Source organism: Pundamilia nyererei, unplaced genomic scaffold (genome assembly GCF_000239375.1).
Source record: "Pundamilia nyererei isolate P.nyererei 1_Seehausen unplaced genomic scaffold, PunNye1.0 scaffold00275, whole genome shotgun sequence".
NCBI classification, from domain to species: Eukaryota; Metazoa; Chordata; class Actinopteri; order Cichliformes; family Cichlidae; genus Pundamilia; species Pundamilia nyererei.
The window spans coordinates 155,346-176,879 of record NW_005187676.1 but is presented as its reverse complement, the minus strand read 5'-3'; the positions used below and the strand labels follow the sequence as shown (position 1 = coordinate 176,879).

Below are 21,534 nucleotides of genomic sequence, written 5' to 3'. Positions count from 1 at the left end.
GTGTGTGTGTGTGTGTGTGTGTGTGTGTGTGTGTGTGTGTGTGTGTGTGTGTGTGTGTGTGTGTGTGTGTGTGTGTAGGCTTATAGCTCAGCTCCATGATGAGCTTCTGTATGAAGTGGAGGACTCCCAGGTGCAACAGTTTGCAGGTAAAAAAAATCATTTTATCAGCTATTGACAATTTTAAAAAAAGGTCCAGGTCAAATTTTACTTAAATAAAGGTCAGTCCAATAGCTTCAGCACGCTTTTATTTCTTTAAGCAAAACTGTTTCTTAAATTAGTTTCACTTTATATGTTTCAGCCAATTGTCTGTGCCTCAGTCTCCGGGGCCGTCTCTCTGCACTAATGTATTGTACACAGGAGCCATGTCACAGCGGGGACAGTATATAACACACTGAAAATACCTGAAATGTGTAAAGTTGGTGTTTTAAACAGTGTAGTGTTTAGATCACTCTGAGATTTGAATAAAGATTTTTTTAAGTGAATTAAAATCTTGTTTCCTAAGCTTTAACATATAATTGCTATGCACCATTATTTTTTATTGTTCAAAAATAAATACAGATTTTGTTTGTGCAGCTCTGGTAAGAAGTAGCATGGAGTCGCTACAGCACATTGATCATCTGGGAGTCCATCTGAAAGTGAGTAAAAGAAGTGTAATTGAACTCAGATGGCAGTATGGTCTTGTCACATGTCAAGTGGAGTGCAGGATTGATGGGAAACTGTAGATTTTCTTGCTAGTGGACTGTGGCTTAAAGCAGTCAGTAAGCAGGTTACTGCAAACAGACTGAACTAACACACTGGGTCCTACTATTCTGAATCAAATCACTTTTTGAAAGCCCAAACAGAATAAACATGTTCCACAATAAACAAGCTCAAATTTACAAAAATGTCAGATGCTTTTCCCTTTAGTGAAAAAGTCTGACGTGAATAAATTACTGATATATTAGAAGATAAAAATTTGGCCGTTCTTTTTAAACCTTATGAAGGTTTGAGATGTAGGACACGGGTTGCCATGTTTTGATAAAAAGGAGCATATTGTTGTTTGTTTGCTGTTGTTTTGTGGTGTTTGGTGCATGTTAAAGAAAAATGAATTTAAAAAACAGCCAACGCCCTTCCTTTTCATCTGTGTGATTCCCAGGTGCCCCTGAAGGTGGCAGTCTCCAGTGGCAAGTCTTGGGGGTCCATGTCTGAGCTTGACGTCCCTCCAATGTTCCCCTCTCTTTGAGCGCGTCGCCTCCCTCCCTTCACCTCCTCGACGGCGACGCCTCTCTGTTGAATCTGCTTCTTCTCCCCCTCGATGAGCTCCTTTCTTCCCCTCATAGTCTCCTCTTCATCTGTACCCCTTCACTTGTCCTGTATCCTCATCACTATGGAAACCAGCCAGCTGAAGCTCCCACTTACTTTTTCTCCATCCGTATCCGGGGGCAACGGCAGGAGCCTCAGACTGGATCGCACCAGTTTGGTGTTTTTTTTTCTTGCTCTCTCTCTCTCTCTCCATCCTCCAGAAAAAGATTCCTTGTCCTCTTCCTCTCCTCCTCCTCTCCTCCTCCTCATCTCCTCCTCTGTTTTCTCACTATTTTCTTAGATGTTTTTCTGGTCGTTGCCAAGGTGAACACTTCATGTTCAAGAGAAGGCGTGATATTTATCGGTTCATAAAATTGTTTCAGGTTTTTAAAAAAAAAAAAGAAGTAGTTAACCTCTTTATCTCTGTGGTGTTTTATAGAAAAGACTTCCTTGTATTTATTGTTCTTTTGCCTTTTGTGTGTGTGTGTTTAATAAACCTCACATGTTCTTGTAAATATTCCCAGTCCCACCGTTTATCTCCCATTTTCATGCATTTATTTCTGAAGCTAATTTGCATGCTACATTTTAGCGAGCTCTTCGTGGATTCGTGTTTATCGAGTCCTTTGAGGGATAAATCATACTTGGAAAAAGCATTAAAACAGAAATGAGCTGCATTTAAAACATCTTGCTGTTTTAATGCAACGAAGCTTCGACGTGTTCAGAGACACTTGTGTGTAATAAACTTCACCTCGTGTTGGCTGCATTCATGACTCAGAGCAGATGATCTAATTTTTCTCTGCTCTTCGCTCTCTGCAGCTCATCTTTTATCTGCTCACTTGGCTCCAGCCCACTCGCCCCTTTTGTCTTGTTTTTTTGCCTCTCTCTCTCACACACGCACACATTCCACAAATGCTCGTATGGACACGTACATCCACGCACGTCCACCGACACCCACACTTTCCATCCGTGCAGCCGAAATGAATGCGCTCGCGCACATTCAGCGGCTTCCAGGCACACTGACCGACTTTCTTTATCTGTGGCAGCCACAGCTAGACACTTTTTATAGTGTCCTGCAATTAAGACCCTTCGAGCCTGCAAAATGTGTCTGGCAGAACCATACGCCTTGTGACAAGATCAACAAAGCCTAACCCCCCCATTATGCATTTGAAATGTCACATCACGTTGGCTGCTAATTGTAGGAGTTGTCGGGACAAAGGTGCATGTGGAACATCCAGCAGATCCAACATGAGTAGTGTCTTGTCATGCACTTAAATTCCTGTAGTTTCCCTTGTTTTTTGTTTTTATTCCAGAGGAATCAACCTTGCCTTTTCCGCTCCATTAGAGAAGTGTTTCTCACCAGGTCAGTCTGAGTAGTTCAGAGCCAGACCAAGGGACAGTGTTATGGAAATCTGCCCCTCTATTCTCTCATTGTTCTGTGGTTAAAGGGTGAAAGCCCCCCCTCCTCCTCCTCCTCCACCTCTTTGCGAGGGAAACGAAAGCCTGGTATGTGCAAATTCAAGAGGACACTCGCGCTTTTGGAGTTGTTCGAAGCACGAGGGAGGTAAAACAAACACTTCTTTGTTTTTCCAGAGTGTGTTTTATTTAGCAGTGTCAGTTGCACAGCAGACTGTGCTGGTATCCCACTTTTGCTCCACTCTGACTTGGGCTTTGACCTTTGATTTGATAGGTTAAAATGGTCGGGCATTAAATTAAAATGAAAAACGTAATTAGACTTCTTGAACGTTAATCTCTTTTCCAGGATGTAATTGAGGTTATTGAGTGTGGTCATTTAAGTGATAACTTCACCTCAGCGACCTGTGCCGTTAACAGGAGCCGATCCCGAATCCCTCTCAAGACTCCAGATGAGCTTCTCCCTCGCTGCCAGGAGGTGTGTAAGTAGAACCTGCAGCATATCCCCCACCCACCCACAGCTGACATTTATGTCACTTCAGTTCAAATATTGCTGTCTCATTTCTCTCCTCCCCTCTGCTCTCTTTGGGGGGGAAAAACAACTCCAGCACCGTGTAAAATGCATCATCATTTTAATCGATACAATATATGTACATCCATGTTTCAGTCATCATAATGCAAGAAATCCCATCTTTACATCTATACAGTGTTCCAATTGTATTCAGTATAAAAGAAAGGGTTAATAATCACAATATTAAGAGTAATCCCCATGTGGTGATGCAGAAGTCTTCCAATTGAATGGCAGAAAGGGAACTGAAAGCTAATAGATCTCAATAAATGCCACTGCAGTCTCACAGAGGTCACATGGTGTTACTGTCTTGCTCTCTCTCTCTCTGTCTATCTCATGCTCCATCTTCTCAAACTCCCTGGGAATAAATAAATATGCAAAAATCACCACACCATGCTTGGTCTAATAATGTACATTAGAATCATGTTGCAAGATTGGATTTTAACCCTCCTTCCTTCATACATGTGAACCTTCTGGGCCCCTGGTGCTGTGTACTGGCTGTTCTACTTGAAAAGGGGCCTCTTTTTCATCCTTTTCAGGTCCCTCGGGTACAAAGTTCCCTCAGATGCTGTTTAACCTCCACCCCCCTACTTCAAGTCCATCCATCTCATCCATCTACGCTCCTTCCATTTCTTTATCATGGCGGGCTTGTTGACCTGCCTGCCTCCCCACAGTGTGGCTGCATATCAGTCCCCCTGCTGTGCTTTGTGTGGTCAGTTTCCTGGCAACAGACAACAGCAATGACAAGGCTCCAGGGCAGAGAAAGCCCTCTTTGCATTACAGCAGCTTACTATAGCTAGATAGCTCCAGAGCCCCTGATGTTCATGGTCATGGCTGGTGTGTGTGCGTGCTACAAGCTAAAAGAGCTGCAGTGTTCGGGCTCGCAGTACGACAACGCCAGAGAGTTCAAGCAGACAGGAAGTCCACAATGGCGGCGCTTCTGAAAGTGGCTGCTGCTGTTTCTGTGTGACTCTTGTGAGGTAGCACAGATTAAGACACCTGCACTACTGCAGAATCAATTCTCTTATTTTAAAAATATATTTTTATATATTTTTAAATCCACAAGCGTGGTTACAAAAAGGAGTAAAAATGACCCCCAGATGCTATATACAGTAAAATATACTTTACAGCTTTACAGGTAATAAATCGTAGATTAAAAAACAAAAAAGAAGCCTTTGAAAATCACTGGTAAGATACGCAGTTGAGAGCAGTGATTTCGGCGGCTGCAGCACGGTTTTAATTGATTAGCTTCGGTCGTGCTGACAGACTGCAGGAAGTGAAGTCGCAGTGCATGTTTAAATGGTGCGAGTTAATCAAAAAGTCCTTATGGTTGAATAAAAGCTCTGTTAAGAGATTTACAGAAGCAAGCATTTACAGAGTGGGACTACACAATCTTTTTTTTTTTTGGTCCTGTCTGCTTGAACTCTTTTTTTAGCATCCATTAGCCCCTTTGTGTCATTTCCCTTTGACTTCTGTACAAATATGTAGCGGTACCCCTTTTAAAAAGCAGATCTTTGACACCCCCTATGTAAAGACACATAAAAATAAAAAATAACCCCAAACATTTTACAATCAAACACCCCCTCAGGCTTCAGCATAAATGAGCGGTAATGTTACAATACTAATTGTTACAGTGTCGGGCATGTAAATATCAATGCAGCATTTCATGTTTCTTGATAAAATCCTTGCCATTGTTCTGTTCTTTTGCCTCCTTGTGTTTATTGCTTGCTTAGATGGCACATGGGCAGAAGTTTTCCAGATAATAACGAGTAAATTACAGGGCTGTGCTGAACAAAATGGAGCCGTGTGAGGAATTAAAAATGCAGCAGTTTCTGTCACCTTTGGCAAATTTCCACCTCCTAAAATAGCCTTGGGTTGTAGCATGAACTATTACATTGTATCCTGTATATATATATCTTTATGATACATACAGTTGATGATACAGGAGAAACTTTATCCATGTTCTTTATAGGAAATGGTAAAAAAAAATCAAACTACCTTGTACTGTATTAGCAAAACAAGACACAGTTGTGCTACAAGTGCTTCATGTGTTCTTGGCACCCGTGGCCTCAGTCCAGAGTGAGTCCTTCAGCGCTCTCCACAGTGGAGCAAAGTCCTCACCAGAGGTAGAGAGAGAGAGAGGGAGTCCATGCTGTGGAGCTCTGTTGCCTCCTCCACCCTCCTCCACAGCTCCCCCACCCCACCCGCCGTCAATTGCCAACGTGGCACATTCCTCCCTCGCCCCTCGCCCTCCTCGTCAGGTGGAACAGTCCAGGCGACATCCATTTTCCGAGACTAAAATAAAAAAAAACTCCATCGGGATCGGTTAAAACCAGCAAGGATGATAGGCTGCAGTAAATAATACATAAGCAGCAGGAAGAGATGGCGGCTATTTACAATCGCACGAAAAGTCTAACGTCTAATGTTGAGAGGTTGAGTCATCTAACAAAAGACCCAATTTTCTGTTTTTTGTTATTTTACACTTTTTCTCGTTCAAAAAGCAACCAGACCAAAAAAAAAACATACATAAAATGTCGGTAGTTTACATTCATGCCTTTGAATGTTCGCCCACAAAGCGGCTGAGCACGGACACGCAGCATCAGAGTAACGCAACACACCCACAGGATCTGTACATTTGTGCAGTTTTCAGGTCTATGCTCCTTTACTAGCAGATAAACTGAATGAATATTGTGACATAATCGTGACACTGGAACCGTTTTTGTACCTAGCGTGAAGTTGAAGCGGCCACTTGAGTTAAAATAAATAAATACATAAATGCTGAAGATGTGCCTCTGTTTTATCCATCAGAGAAGAGCATCAGGTGATCTTTTTGTTATTATTTTAAAGCCCTCTGAACTAAAAGAGCCTTCTCCAGCAGGAGAGGCGTCCATGCAGCATACCTTCTCAGGAAGGAAAGCTCACGCTCAAACAAATCACAGGAAAAACAAACAGAAACCAGCGGTGAGATTGGTTTTTGGATTGTACATCAGCAAAATACGTCATAGGAACGGTGCGTAACTAAATATACACTCTGATAGACGCTGCATACCGTCTACATTCTAACATTAAGTATGCTCTACCAGTTTTACACGGAGGTCAGGCTTCACAGGGTGTAGCATTCACATTAAGTAGAAAACAGACATTACTCAGACTAGAAATAAATGCATTTTAGTCAGTGCACTTTGCCTTTTACAATTCAAAGTCACCCTTCAACTACCTCAAGTCATGCAGTCCACAGCGTTTTTAAACTCCAGTGTTTGATTCCAGTGCATAAGGCCTTGGCAAAGGCATTTTGAATACCGTCCCCTTTTTGTTCAGAATATGTATGAATGTGGATAATAGTTCCTCCCATAATACACGAAGGAGCTGTATAAAATTTCATCAGGCAGAAAACTGAGATTGGCAGCAGCAGAAATGGCTCAGAATCGACAGACTTCACATTCCTCCACAAGATCTAGACAGGATTTTTTTTTTTATTTCGTTTTTTAACAGTCCACCTCAGGAAGGCTCAACCTCAAGCAAGTCTGATAAAGACCGGGCTGAGCCATGCAGGGAGGACCTGAATACACTGGCAGGGATAACCACTGTGTTTTCTGTCCCACTGACTGTGATATCTGATTGTACATGAGGTGAAATAAATGTTATAGTCTGATCCATAGCTTTTAGTGTTCATGCTGTAGTTTGGCTCTAACGTCTGTGTTCGGTACTCTGTGAAGTTCCCGAGAAGCTGTTGCTCCAGAAACATCACAAAAAAATAAAGTGTGGCTCCCTTTTGACTCTCCAGCAACAACCAAGTTCAAAGCAGATGCATCAAGGTGGTGTGAGGCATCCTCCACGTGTCGGCCCAGTGAAAACATCTGAAAGAACTGTTTGATGCTTTCAGTGCCTTCGTGCCTCGTTTTTTTAACTCTATAGTGCTTCAGTGGGATTTCTTGAATTGGCGCTATTTTAAAGATAAAAGCGTACCAGCGGCTGAGCCTCCTTTACAAGAGCGTTGTTTCTCGTGGCTCAAATTTAAGGAAGAGTTAAGGAGAAGAAGCCTTAGTGTCATCGGACCCAGCGTCCAGGGTCTTGCCTTCATTATGGGGATAATATACAAATATCCTTATATATAATCTATAATATTGTGGAGAAAACGAGTGCATGTTTCATTTTAGGCATTGAGCACAATTAAAATCTAATCATCTAACTTGTGTTTCCTTTAGTGTCAACTTAGCAGGGACTTTTTTCCCCCTTTTGCATCATCAACTTTCAAATGCTCAATGAAAATCTAGCAAATCTTACCAAAGAAGAACACACTTCGAGTCACATTCCTTCAATCCTGCTCCAATTTATGAAAGGATCTACTGCTAATCGACCCCCAGCTGGTGACCGATTAATCTGATTACTTTCCAATTCTGCAAGGCTTTTAGATTCGGATACAGTGGTGAAGGTTTACAAGCACTGGCTTGTGGCTGGTATTAATTTCACGCCCTTGTCATGACAATTAAGAACGTAAACCATTACTTTAAAAGAAACAAGAGAAAATAAAATACGTCCATTTTTCCATTGTAATTCATGTGTTAGGAGTTTCTCTCCTAAAAGTTATATTTGCATTCAAAGACACATTTCATGCAAATGGTACAACTTTTTTCTTTTTTTTTTCCGAAGAAAGAAACACATATTTGTTTTCTATATGTTTATATCAAAGAAGAAGCTTATTTTCTTTTTTTATATATATATGTAGTATATATATATCAATTCACTTTTTTCTACACTTTTCTAGGGCAGGCACCGTACACACACCGGGTACAGAGGCATGCCACACTTGCATTGCTTTTGCATTCTACAGTTGGTTGGCTGGCAGGCATAATGTCATCCAGGCAGTGCTGCATTTGGTGAGTGTCTGCACCAACTCTGAACACACACACACACACACACAGAGGCATTTTCTCCCTCACTCTCTGACTCTTTTGCGTCACACCCATACAACCATACATCATGTGCAACTTAGCTCCAGCCAGTCCAGGCAGCGCCACACTGCCTAGATGACATCAGATCAGGGGGCGGGGGTCTACGGCTGATGCGACAAGCTTCAAATGGAGTAGTAAAAGCAGTGCAGCAAGGCTCCTGTGGCACATGCAGAGAGGGGCCAGGAATGGCTGGAAACTTGAGCAGGATAGGTCAAAGGTCAGCGGAGGGTTCAAATGGAGGGTGCATGGTCTAGCCCAGGGTTGCAGACAGATTCATGAATGGGAGGTAGGAGGGGAAGGAAAGCAAGGCAAGAAGGGCCAGTGCTAAGATTGTGACAATTACATCTGTATTTTTTTCCCTTTTTATATATTATGTGCTTTTTTTTGTTATGTTTTGCTTTAGGTTGGACTTTTTACAAATGGTTTAATAACATAACTGAGGCTCAGAGTATGGATGGCTGAATCTACTGGTGGTCGTACGCTCGGAGGATGGAGATGGAGAGAGGTGTTATGGGAGAAACTCTGACGTTCGCTACATGAGTTTTTCAGTTTTTCAGCTGTATACACAATATAAGTACATGGAGGAAAGGGAAACACTAGTGCCAATAGATCAGATAAAATAATCAACTGCTGTTTGTGCTCAGTCATGTACTGTAGGTTTGTGAGTATTGCTTGTAGTCTTACTCAAGTTGCTCCCCAATAACCTGGATTAAGCAGGCGGAGTGTAGACTGCAGCGACTTTGTAATTGTTGTAGTTTTGACAGTAAAATTTGCATATTTAAATGAAGTTTGTTTCCTCTTCAAAGTTATAAAATTACTAATCATCAGTTAAACACTGAACTGTATCCAAAGTGTTAGAATTGACCTTGATTCAATCAGTAAACTATTTTAAAAGTACACAAAGAAAGTACTAATGTTTAGTTTCATAATACTTGATTCAGTGAGAAAGGTTCATCGCACACAGCTGAGACTCTGTCTGCTGTCAGACCAGAGCCTCGTCAAACGTACACACACATACACACAGTCACATATTCACAACACACACATAACAAGCTCTGACGTGCAGCTATATCTCATCTCGGGATCTGTCGGTGTGACACACTGCAGCGAGAAAGCGCCACCCTCCTGTCACCGCAACCAGTCAGAGACCCTCCCCACAGCTCCAGTGAGAAAAGGAGGTGATTCATCGATCCGGGAAAGAACATAGAAAAGGGGGGGTTGTTATCCAATCGGACCATCAGTGAGGAGAGTAAAGAGGAAGGTGTGTGTGAGGAAGATGCGCTGTGTTTATTCATGATGCAGGATGCACACAGCACATGTTCCGGTAACCATCCTTGCCATCTCTTCTCTCTCACTGTCGGGGTCAGTAACACACTCTCGCTGTGCTTCAATATGGTGTCTTGGAGAGGTGGCTAAAAGCCGGATCACTCGGTTTGTGTGTCTGTTCACACACCAAATCATTTTTATGAAGGAGAGTGTGTGCTAAAAACTCCCTTAACCCTTTTTTGAGGAGTCTATGTACTCCCCCCGGTCCACGCATTGCTCTATCCACCCACCCCACATAGAAAACTGCACTCTTGAGCAACTAAACATGATTTTGCTGTGGGGAGGGAAGGTTTGAGGAGAGCAGAGAAACGTAAATGAAAGGTAATGTTGATCAAAATCACATTTTCTTGATGCCAAAGGGGCTGGGGAGGGTGCTGAGATGGGGGTGCCAGTTAGATGTCTTCTGGAAAAAGCCAATTTTTCTCTCCCGCAGGTGAGAGGAAGGATTAAAGATACAAAAAATAAAAGATTATTAATAATAGAAACAAACTCTTCTTTAAAATGTCAAAGTATAATACAAAAATCAACAAAAAAAGCATAATAGTAGTAAAAACGTTAGTGACTTAAGGGTGAAATAGTAGAAGTGTTAAGTCATACTCAAAGTTATCCCTAATGACACAAAATAAATAAAAGCTGTCAGAGGAGAGGACGTGGTCAGGGCTCTCAGGTGAAGGAGGGTCGTTGCTCTCTCTCTCTCTGTCCCTCTCTTTCTCCATCTCCAACTCTCCAGCTCTCTCTCTCCCTGTCACCTCTCACTCCTCACGAAGCTGCAGGCGATAGCGGGTATGGCGGATCTGGAAGAAGAGCCTCTCCAGCGGCGAGCGGCTCATCCCGGGTAGCCGGTAGTCTTCGCTCTGGCCCGTTCTGCGGAAACCCAGCGACTCGTACAGCTTGTGGGCGGCCAGCTTCACGGCCGTCGTGCCGAGGACCACGCCGGCGTAGTTGTTGCGCATTGCGTACTCCAGGACGCGACGACCCAGCGCCTTTGCGATGCCTTTGCCGCGGTAGCGAGAGTCCACCGACATCCGCCGCAGCTCAACCGTGTTCTCGTCCTCGTGGCCCTGCGCCGCCACGATGCCCACCACACGACCATCGAGCACTGCCACCCAGAAACAGGAACCTAACAGGAGGAAACAGGAAACAAAATCCAGTCTTACTGCGAAAGCAAGAATTATAATAGACATGATTTAGCAGCCTGTTAGCCAAGCTTAGTGTAAACACTGCAAACAGCCAACTGGGATCTCTCCAATGTTAGTGGAGCTGAACCTGCTGAGAGCAGGTGTTTGGTTTTTCTTTATTGTCTACGTTTCTTAATTTTGAGGGTTTTACTGTCTTTGTGCTAAGCCTGTCAGCCTCTCGTCCTATTAAGCTCATAGCTCCATATTTTTATTCTTTCCTCTGTTAGAATAGTTGGATCTAGGATAGGCTATCTGCCTCTGTTTGGACCGTCTTTCTTCTGATTGGCCACCCATATCAAACAGGAGGTTTGAATAGCAAGCGACCATATTTACTCTCTCTAGGTTGCTAAGAGCAGAAAACAGACTGTCTGAAACCGAGTATTTAGCTGCACATACACTGACCTCATTATTTAACATCACTGTATCCATGTATGAGAGGAAATAATTAACTTTGACATGAAGGTGAAGAACAGAGCCTGTGATGGTGATCTTTTTGTGTTTTTGGATAAAGGTGTCTCACAGTCAGCTGCTCCGGTACACTGCCATGACTTTGATCATATGTCAGACCTCTGAAATATCTCTTGCATGGAACACAAAACAAACAGTATAACTGTCTTAAACTATTAAACAGGACATGAAAACTATAACTGGTTGCAAAGTAGTTGGATGAGGCAGGAACTGATCTCAAGATGAACGTCGCCTTGCATGGCTGTTGTAATGACTTAAGGGCTCTGGGTAGAAAAACCAATGAATGGAAAATAGAAAAAAGGGGATGCAGGGAGCAGCTGAATGAGCAGGTCTGACTGGAGCTTAATAACGTTATCCACTCAGTGAGGACTGCTGATTAAAAGTGCAGGCATGACAGAGCAGTCACTTAAAGCTGACAGCATACTGGAGCAGAGACTCTGATGTCAGATAGCAATTAAAGATGAGTTTTTGGGCCAAAACACTGTCATGTTACAGATGCTTATACACTATCAGGGACTTGCTGCATCTCAGGATTAATCAGACTGATGACAGACAGACAAAAACACTCAACACACGTCCAGGCAGACAAATGAGGTTTGACCGACATAGAAAAATGTCAGCAGACAATGCTCCTCCACCACAGAACCACTAAGCGCCTGAATATCAGCCCGTTTTACCATCAATCTTTATTCCTGCTGCAGTTTGTAAACAGTTCGCTTTGATACAGAGCAATTGTTCCTTTTCCCCTCTGAAACTTTTCAGTGATAATACTTCAGGTTCAGAGGCCAGAAGGATGTGAATCATCCTGAGTGTAATTTAACATTCGTTTAAATGTTTCTGAGGTAGAAACTTGTGCTATTCATGATGTTTTAATGACACTTTTAGGAGCCTGGAAGCTTTGTGACTTTTAAACCCAACATGACAATGCATGTGCCCTTGCAGTAATCTTTCAAAGAAAAAGACTTTCTAAACCTTCTGCTGTGTTGCATAACTGTGGTCGGATAACTAACATCAGCAGCACTTATTCCATGTGCTGGCAGTGTTTCTGTGGTTTTGTACTAAAATGCCATCTGTTTGTGACAGACAAAGTAAATCTGACTGTTCTGTGACCGGCAGAGGCCGACCTGCGGACAGCAGAAATCTGCCTCCATCTGTTCACGAGCTCTGAATCCTAACTCTCTCTCTTTGTCCTTACTCTCACTTTTTCTGCCGTTACACACAACATCTCCCTCTTCTCTGTTTGCTGCTCCCTCACACAGACACGCACACTAAACAGGCGGTGAAATTGACATCATGCATCAGTCCCACGTGTTCGCGAGGATTTGATGGCCCTGCAGGCTTGTGTTAAGCTGATCCAGAGGCTTCTGTTAGCGAGTCAAACAACTGTGGCAACGGGCAGCCCCCAAGTGATCCCCACTCTCCTAGTGCTGACATTATAAGCTGGAAGCCCCTCGAGTCTCCCCAAGTGTGGAGATGTTGCAGCCAAATTGGATTTAATTATCGGATATAGAAACAATGATTTGAACACTTTGCAGACTAGAAGCGATAGATCAGAGATTTTGTCTGCCTCTCTGGAAATGTGGGTCAGATGACTGTGCAGTTTGCTGATATCACAGAATATCACAGGCTATGTTGCCAAAAGTATTTGCTGAACTTGCGTGACATCTTATCCTTAATCTATAGGGTTTAATATGATGTTGGCCCATCCTTTACAGCTATAACAGTTTCAGTGCTTCTGGGAAGTCTTTCCACAAGGGTTAGGAGTGTTTATGGGAATTTTTAACCATTCTTCTATACGCACATCTGTGAGGTCAAACAATGATTTTGGATGAGAACACGTGGCTCACAGTCTCTGTGATTCATCTCAAAGGTACAGTGTTGGGTTGAAGTCAGGACTCTGCCGGCCAGTCAAGTTCTTCCACACCACTCGCTCATCCATGTGTTTCTGGGCCTTGCTTCATGCACTGATGTGCAGCTATCTTTTACCAGGAATGGGGCGTTCCCAAACTGTTCCTACTCCCACTGAGCTCCTGAGAGTGAGCCATACTTTCAGAAATGTTTGTAGTAGCAGTCTGCATAGGTGCTTGATTTCATGCACTTGAGCCATGGAGGTGATTGAAACGCCTGAAATCAATGATTTGGATGTGTGAGTGAAAACCTTTGGCGATATAGTTTAATCTCTGGTTAATGAAAGTCCTATAACCCTAAAAAAAACAGTCACAGCATTATTTTCTCACGACCACTTGGATCTGCATAACAGAGTTTTGGTGGATGATGGTTTAAGGGGCTCGTTTGTGCAGCTCACATGCAGAGTTTAAGTGATTTAGTATTAAGTACCATTAGTGTTGGATTCATCAGCTACTTTTTAAGGAAGCTTGGAGCTGATTAGTAAACTGTTAGCTCGGTGCTATTTGTCATCTAAGCTCACTTGTTTACAGAAACTAATCTTTTTAGTAAGTCGGTCACATTTGGACGCTACATGGTGAGGATGTGCGTGGATTTCTTCCTGTTTTAGGCTATTGAAGGAAAACGTAGCTCATTATCAGGGCACATAACAGCTCCATTCACTGCTTTCTAAAGGTTGTGTGTGTGTTATTCCTCTCAGCCATGCTCACAGCCATGATTGGTAATATCTTCCTGTCTATTAGCTTGTTTCTCACTTTGATCCAGACAATCAACAGTAATTTGAATGATTTCAGTCAGTGGATAAACCAAAATGACTCTTGAGATCTTTGTAGTTTTCCTCTAGTGAGATCAGAAAGCTCCTGGTTTGAACCCTGACTGTATGCAGTTGGTTCTTTCTGGATACTCAAGACATATATGTCACAGGCTCTGTTTCCAAAGGAAACTGAGATCCTGCAACATGCTGCAAATTCTTTGATTTTCTATCACTTGGTTGTGATGAGCACAGGGAAATCTGCAGTTTTTGGCTCCAAACTGGACACTTCTGAAGCAGTGGCGGGGAGGAGGTCACTGATGAGACTGTTAGCAATGGTGTCATCCTCTAACACAATACATGTGTCTGGCAGAGAGGCCAGATCTGTCAGATATTATTGTTATCATTATTCATTTTATCATTTTATCATCTTTGCAGCATTTGCTAACAAATGGATTCCTTAAATCTGGAGTAAATAAAGTTTTTCTCATGTTATTATGGGTTAATCTGTGATTCTGAAGTGGCCGTGGATGTGCGATAGATCAAGTGTATTGCAAAAAGCGCTCTGTGTGTGGTTACATGCGGCTCGTAGTCCGAGGTCCTTCGAATGGTCATTAAGACTAGAAAAAAATGTAAATCCATCCAGTCCATGTGATCTGAAGTAAAGTGTCTCACAAACAACCGGAGAGATTGTCGTTAAAGTTTAAGTGAAAACAAATGCACGCGACAAACTGCTGAACAACAGCTGGAAATTTAATCAGGGTTGATTACAGTTTGGAGGAAATTCAGTCCAGATGTGTTGATTTAATGACTCAAATGTCTGACATATGTTTGTTTGCAGCTGGTTTAATTAGAACGTGTTATTCAAAGACCAAACAGCTGAGAGGGTGCACTGTACACCCGTCCCTTTGACCTCGTCCTCATTGCAGTTTTGCTATGATATGCTGAGGGAAGCCATAGTGAAGCACTCTTTGCTGTATTAAGCTGATCAGAGGTTTTGTCTTTACTCGTCAGTACGCGCTCATGTCCTGATAAGTTATCAACTTTTTGTCCTCACCTGACACCCTCACAAGTTTAAAATGTTTTTTGAGTTTTTACGGTACTTTGGGAGTCTCGCACAGTTAAACTCACATTGGAAATGATTGAACACAGCAGCAGAATAAATTTAAAGTTTGGCATCTGGGCACTGAAATGTTGGAGGTGATGGAGGAGCTTAAAGAACAATCAGTGAACTGGGGCAGCAGAGGCACTGACCTGTCAGAGGGGAAGATGGGAAATTTCAGCCTGTTCGGTGTGGCTCATTAACTCACCGGGTGTCGTTTGGCATCTGTGACCTGAGTCTGCAGGCTACGGCATAACTCAGAGGGCCTCTACTATAAATTGGTCATTTTATCCCGCAGTGTTACTTTTGTTTACCCCAAACTGTGATCTTTTCGTAAATCTAACCAAGTTTTTCTAACCAAGAAGAAAAATAGAGGTGAACCCATGGGGTCCCGCCTGAGAAACCTGCAGCTCGTAACTCCTAAGGTGGACTTTGTGGGTCCAAAAGCTGGACCGTTATCTCTACGCAGCCAGTCTTAGCTGGTGTATTAAATGACAGCTTGTTCATAAAAGGAAGATCCGATCCTATCTGAAAAACTGGTACAAGATGAGAACATGTTGGAAACTTAGCAGTTTAAACAGACAATTTGGGAAACGTGTCCTGATGACCTGAGGAGTGTGGCGTGTACGTATGCACAAAGCAGTGCAGCCTGGTTTGACTGCCCGCCTTGGAGGCTGTGTTTTTTAGTGCTTGTTAGCAAATCTAAGCATGCATAGTAATTACACTAAGATGGAAACACACTCCTGTGTGTGGGCAGGGTAGTAGAGCCTCTCAGAGCTTCTACCATGGCTTTACTTTACACCCACGGTGGCTTTCTTTTAAGACAGGATGATGGCGAGCTCTCTGAGTCAAAGACTTTCCCTGTCTTAGAGTTTGGAAGGGTCATCATAAAAATATTTGAGGTCAATAGTTAACTAAAGCTGTAAATATCTGTCTTCTACACGCTTCCACTTTTCTGCTAAATATGATAAATAACAATTAATTTAGTCTTTCGAGGTATCACGAGTTAGAAAGAGGGAGTGAGTGAAGGAGGAACTCGCTTTGAGAAAAGCGTTAAGCTCTCTGATGCTCCCGCAGCTGTTTAAGAGTGGAGCGGTACTACAGTGTACCGCCTATGTTTTGGTGTGTGTGTGTGTGTAACTGGAAGGTTGTATGAATGAGGTTACTCAGTCAGAAAAAGGAGTTAGTCAAAGAGAGCAAAGAGGAACAAAAAAAGAAGAAGTCATTCAGCTGTCCTGTGTGAAAGACGCAGAGGAGGAGGAGGAGGAAGGCGAGCATCTGAGTTAACAGTAAATGCGATGAGACTGAAAGGATCCATTATTGCTGCTAGGGCATACAAACGCAAAGGAGGGGGTCTGCCATTATTACAGGGGGAGTGGGGTGGGGGTGGGGGTCACGGAGAATACAGATGATGTCAAGATAAGAAATAGATTGAGCAGAGAGTGAAGGGTGAGAAAGGGAGCAAGAGCTCTGAGTTGTGGAAATCTTTCTCTCACAAGTAAGAATCTGATTACTGTATTCTTAATGCGGCGGATCTAATTTCTCTCAGTAGCTCAGTAGATATTAATAATCCTCCATGCATGCGCGTGGGAGTGTTAGATACTGGCTGATGCTGTGATATGAACCCTCCATTAAATTTTAAAAATTACACACATACCTACAAACTACATGAGCACATAGACAGGAATGGGCTTCATTGTGTGCAAGAAGATTGTCCTGGAGGCCTAATATGGTAAGGGCTCCGTCTAGACGCTGCCTCGCTCTGCTGGAGCTCACTCCTCTGTGAAGCGAACACCGTATTAACGCTTTTTGGGCGAAAGATCGGCGGCGGCTTGGATTTGGGCGTGTTTGCTAATTGTTTAGGCTTCTAGTGACCAAAGTATTTCTTTGTATTTCCCTGCAGAAGGCGTCTCATTGCTGCAGGGAACATTAAAGTCAATTTAAGCAACGGTGATTTATGGCTTTGGATTGAAAGTGTCGTATCGCTGCACGATTAATCCGGCCCCGCCAGACATTACATTTCGCGTTTCTGTGGGGAATGAGATCTCCCTGTGGTATTCATCAGGTGCCTATCAGACTGTGTTATACGATTATTTTTCTTCCCGACAGTTCTGGTCACATTTTGTCACTTGTAGTGCTAAAAAAACACACACATATGTTGCGCTTTGTTCCACTGGGCACATTAGCATAAGTGGTCCACATATGGTTAACCCGTTATAGCCCGAATCATGAAATAAACGCCAGAAACTACATTTTTTTTGAAAATGACAAATTAAAAAATATTAATTAAACATTAATTTGCACATATGAGTTTCAATTTGTAGCATTTTGCATTATGTTTATATGGTTGGGGGGGGGAGACCTGGGGGGTTCCAAGTTATTTTGTATATATAAAAATCCCTTAATACTGTTTTATTTTCACTTTAAAGCAAAAACACTTAAGGCAGAGTCTCTGTAATGCACTCACACACAGATACACTGTACTCCTCAGGTCAGAGTGCATGCTGGGAGTATGGATTAACCTGTCACGCACAACCCCACACGTCAGCAGTATCTTCCTTGGCCACGGGCGACGAATGCTGAGAAGAGATGACTGTCACACAAAGGACACGGTTTCCAGATGTGCGCGTGAGCACTCATCAATGCAAAGCAGACTGATGCGCCTACGTGTGTGTTGTCACGCTTCATGAGCACACACTCAGAGGAACTCATTACGCACGCCCGACTGTTCGTCTTGCCGCCTGCCTGTCCGCCAGCACGTCTCCATGTTGTTTGTACGCAAGCGTGCGAGTACGCGTCCTTTTTCTTGCACACTTGCGCTTTAATGTGTACGTGGCATCCATCAGCGTACAGCTGCTGCTCCGACTGCCCTCTCTCGATCTCTCTCTGGTTTGATTCTCGGGGTCAAAGGTCACCCGTGTGGGCTTCACGACTGAATGCAAAATGTTAATCTAACCCAGAGGTGGGCGATTAATCTTCCTGTCCGAGGGGCCACGTGAGAATCTGGGACTGTTGAGCTCAATAAGCTGAACTCAGTTCTGCTCAATATAATAATTTTTTATCTCTTTTTAACGTTACTGGAGCTCAAACCTATTACATCTACATTTATTGTTCCTTTAGAAATCGCGACCCTTAAACTGCAGACTCAGTCTTAATCTTCATGCACGTAGTCTCTCGTCTATTGATAACAGGCTCCTCTGTAATGAGCGAGTCAAGACAGCGAGAAAATACACAATGCGAAAACTAATGAAGCCGCTGACACGCCATCTAGTCTCTCTGACGAGCACCTTTGTTCGCCATAGATTTAAGCAGAATGTAAGACAAAAGCCGGAGGTAGCGAGACTGCAATCTATTATTAATGATGGGATCGACTTCCTCAAAACACTGAACTGACAAGTGGCAGATGCTCACGTGTTTTCAGCGTGCAGGAAAAATTAAAAGACAAGCGTGTATTCTCCAGGTGGTATGCGTCCAGCAGAGCCTTTAAAGGAATCGTGCTTATGATGGTACTTAAAACTAAAACATGTCCTAGTATTTAATCAGATATATGTTATATTTTTTAAGTAATGTGTTATTTATGTGGGCACAAACCCTCAAACTGGTAACGGAAGGTGTAAGTTTAAGGACATCTAGCTCCAAGATTAAAAGTACCAGCAAGGCTTTGAGGTGGTTTCTAAGATGTGCTGAAAATATTTTGAACCTGGGACAAAATATGTGGATAAAAGCAGTCTGAGCCCCACTCAGCTGATTATGAAATCAGAGCAGCACCAGCTCTGAGGGCAAAGAGTTTTCATGTCTGCTGCTTCTTCTGGAGCGCAGACATAACAGCGTGCCACCTGCACCACTGAAGGCCAAAGAGGCGTTTGCGTATTTTCAACAAGTCAAATATGGACTTTTCTAAGCGACGCTTCCCCGGTGTTGACTCGAGACATGAAAAAGCATTCACTTGTGGCAGAGATAAAATGGCATACAAGGTTGATTTGGCTTTTTTTCTGCTGTGGAAATTGTATTAATTTTTCTTTGTTTAAGTGGAGAAAAGTCTAGTTTTTAAGTTGTGAAGCAAACCTGGACGTGTGCAGTCTGAGAACAGCAGTCACACAGTGATGTAAAGGAATCAACGTGATCCGATTCGCTGCTCGCTCCTCTCTTTTTTCACTTTCATTTCCCAGTCCCAGCAGAGTACTGCTTCTCCCCAAGCCTTGTTATACTTGAGGCCTCTTCCTTTGAAAAAGGGAGTTCTTCCTCCCCACTGTTGCCAAGTCCATCCTCATAGAGGACTGTAGTGTTGTTGAGGTTTTCTCCCTAATATTAGGTCTCAGTCAAACAAACTTAGGGACTGATAAACTGTTTACTGTAGCCAGTAAAGAGTGTTTTTCATTTCCCTTCATGACCAAAGACATTGCTTTGTGTCTGCCAGAATTCTAGATAGCCCAGCTGTTCCACCACACCTGCTCCCCTTCAGCACAGATGAAGTATATAGAAAAGGAAAAGGAGGAGTGATACAGGTGTGAGGGTGAAAAAAAAATCCCAGAAAGATTAAGGAATAGTAGAGGGAAGCATCCAAAGAAGCTCATTAAACTAAGATATCCCAGCTGATGTGCATGAAATATCCCATAGAGGTTCCTTTGTGTGTCGCAGTTTCATTTTGGGCCACAACTGGACATGACAATCACAACATGGGCTGGACGCTTCGGTTTAAAATAAAATACATGTCGCTCATACTCTTCTCAAGTGCGATACCAGTCAACAAAAACACTCCTGTTGTGGATGCAGACTGTGCAGACTACAGTAACAACCAGCTGAGCCCAAATTTATTGGGAATTTTAAAGTGATAAGGAAGCTAAACTGAAATTTGTAAAGAGCTGTGTTTGGCGCAGAGGCCATGATTGTGACACATCTGGTCTATCTGCTGGCCAGCAAGCCCTAGATTTATCTTCCCTCCCCACACGCATAAAGTAAATGCTATACTTTACAACACCCCTCCCTCATATGCCCCGTTGTCTCACCTCTTTCCTTCACACACTCTCTCTTATACTCTTTCTCCCTCATTCTGTCGTTCAGTCCTAAAATAAGGACGAGTACCAGCAGAGGAAGCTGCGCCCTCACCTGCAACCGAATGAGCTCAAACCTCCCCCATCCCTCTTCCACACACATGCATAAATGTATAGACACACACATACAGGGCTACAATGAGATGAGCAGGTATTTTAATGTCCGCTGCCTCGATGAGACCCTGCAGTGATCATGACGCCTCATTAAACAGCCGCTATTAATGAGCGGGTATCTCGCCTCACCAGGGAGTTTGGTTCAGTGTCTGCTCACACCCTCATTTCATTACACTTGCTTTTTAGGCTGTAAGTGGCTTTAGGATGACCTAAAGTGACACATCAAGTAACGACTAAAGAGGGGATAAATGATCCGACTGCTGCCGGGACTTTTTTAATTACTCCAAAAAGAAGTCTTTTAGCATGCTTTGACTGCTTTGGAGATCTTTGGGTTTGAGCAGTAGAAAGGCTTAATAATGGCAGCTGTAAATTGCACATTAGTGCACAAATAATAACTGTAACGAGCAATCAGTCACAAAGCTGGGTTTTGGTATCTCTTGGTGTCTCTCCAACATGTAGCTTCATTATATTATAGCCCAGCTGGGTTGTTTTTACAAGTTACCAAAAGTTTTAGCTGCTACTTTTTGTTAAGAAACAAAAAAGATTTTAAACTTTCCAAAATGAAATGACTAGATGTGGTCAAAAAGAAAAGTTTGTCGAAAAATAAATAAAGTCAGCTTTTATTTCGCCTGTATCTGTTAAATAGTTTCTGTAGCTGGTTAGTCTTTTGTATCTGCGCTCATGCTAGACGTTTCTTCCTGCTAAAAGGGAGTTTTTGCTCCCCGCTGTCGCCAAGAGCTTGCCCATGTGGGACTGCCAAATTGTTGTTTTTTTCTCTCTAATATTACAGTGCTGAACATTGGCGGGGGGGTCATGATCTCTGTCTAAATAAATAAATAAATGTGGGTAAATTTCCAGATGATTAAACATGCAACTATTTTGCTGGTAATACCTGAAATGAGTAAAGAAAATCAACAGCCTATTTATGCAGATAATTCATAATTTTATTGGGGGGGTTATATTGGTTGGGTGTGATTATTGAGGGGGGGGTCATAACCCCCCTAACCCCCCTGGAAATTACGCCCCTGACCTTGGGGCAGCTGTTTTTCCTGATTGGTGCTATATAAATGAAACTGAATAGAGGAAACGGATTAAAATTTACATTACTTCACAGGGTTTGTTGAGTACTTTTAAATGCTGTTTTTATTTAAGCTTATAAACATTATTGTGTGTTTGAGTGCAAATCAGATAATTTTTGAAATAATCAATCAATCAATTTAATTTCAATTAAGTGGCATTTTTGTACCAGATGTGTCCAGGGTGTACCCCGCCTCTCACCCTATAACAGCTGGGTAAGATAGCCCACCACAACCCTGAATCGGATGGATGGATTGAAATAAGCCTCCAGTCTTTATTTGAGACACACGTACATATTTATCCTCTCAACCATTGTTAGCTCAATTTACTTCACAACCTGTCTGCCTGCTC

At 42.8% G+C, this 21,534-nt stretch overlaps 2 protein-coding genes across 2 annotated transcripts in view; one reads left to right on the top strand and one right to left on the bottom strand.

The window, feature by feature from the left end:
• The window catches only part of poln (polymerase (DNA directed) nu), a 65,725-nt gene extending 64,220 nt beyond the window's left edge, over positions 1-1,505 (top strand). Inside the window, exons 22-24 of the mRNA XM_005750490.1 lie at positions 79-146; positions 574-635; positions 1,136-1,505. Of these exons, the coding sequence (XP_005750547.1) occupies positions 79-146; positions 574-635; positions 1,136-1,222 (217 nt within the window). The 3' untranslated portion in view covers positions 1,223-1,505. The remainder of the gene's footprint in view (positions 1-78; positions 147-573; positions 636-1,135) is intronic.
• An 8,527-nt stretch (positions 1,506-10,032) lies between these two features.
• nat8l (N-acetyltransferase 8-like) overlaps positions 10,033-21,534 on the bottom strand; it is a 16,509-nt gene continuing 5,007 nt past the window's right edge. The window contains exon 3 of the mRNA XM_005750461.2: positions 10,033-10,657. Coding sequence (XP_005750518.1) covers positions 10,290-10,657 — 368 coding nt within the window. The 3' untranslated portion in view covers positions 10,033-10,289. The remainder of the gene's footprint in view (positions 10,658-21,534) is intronic.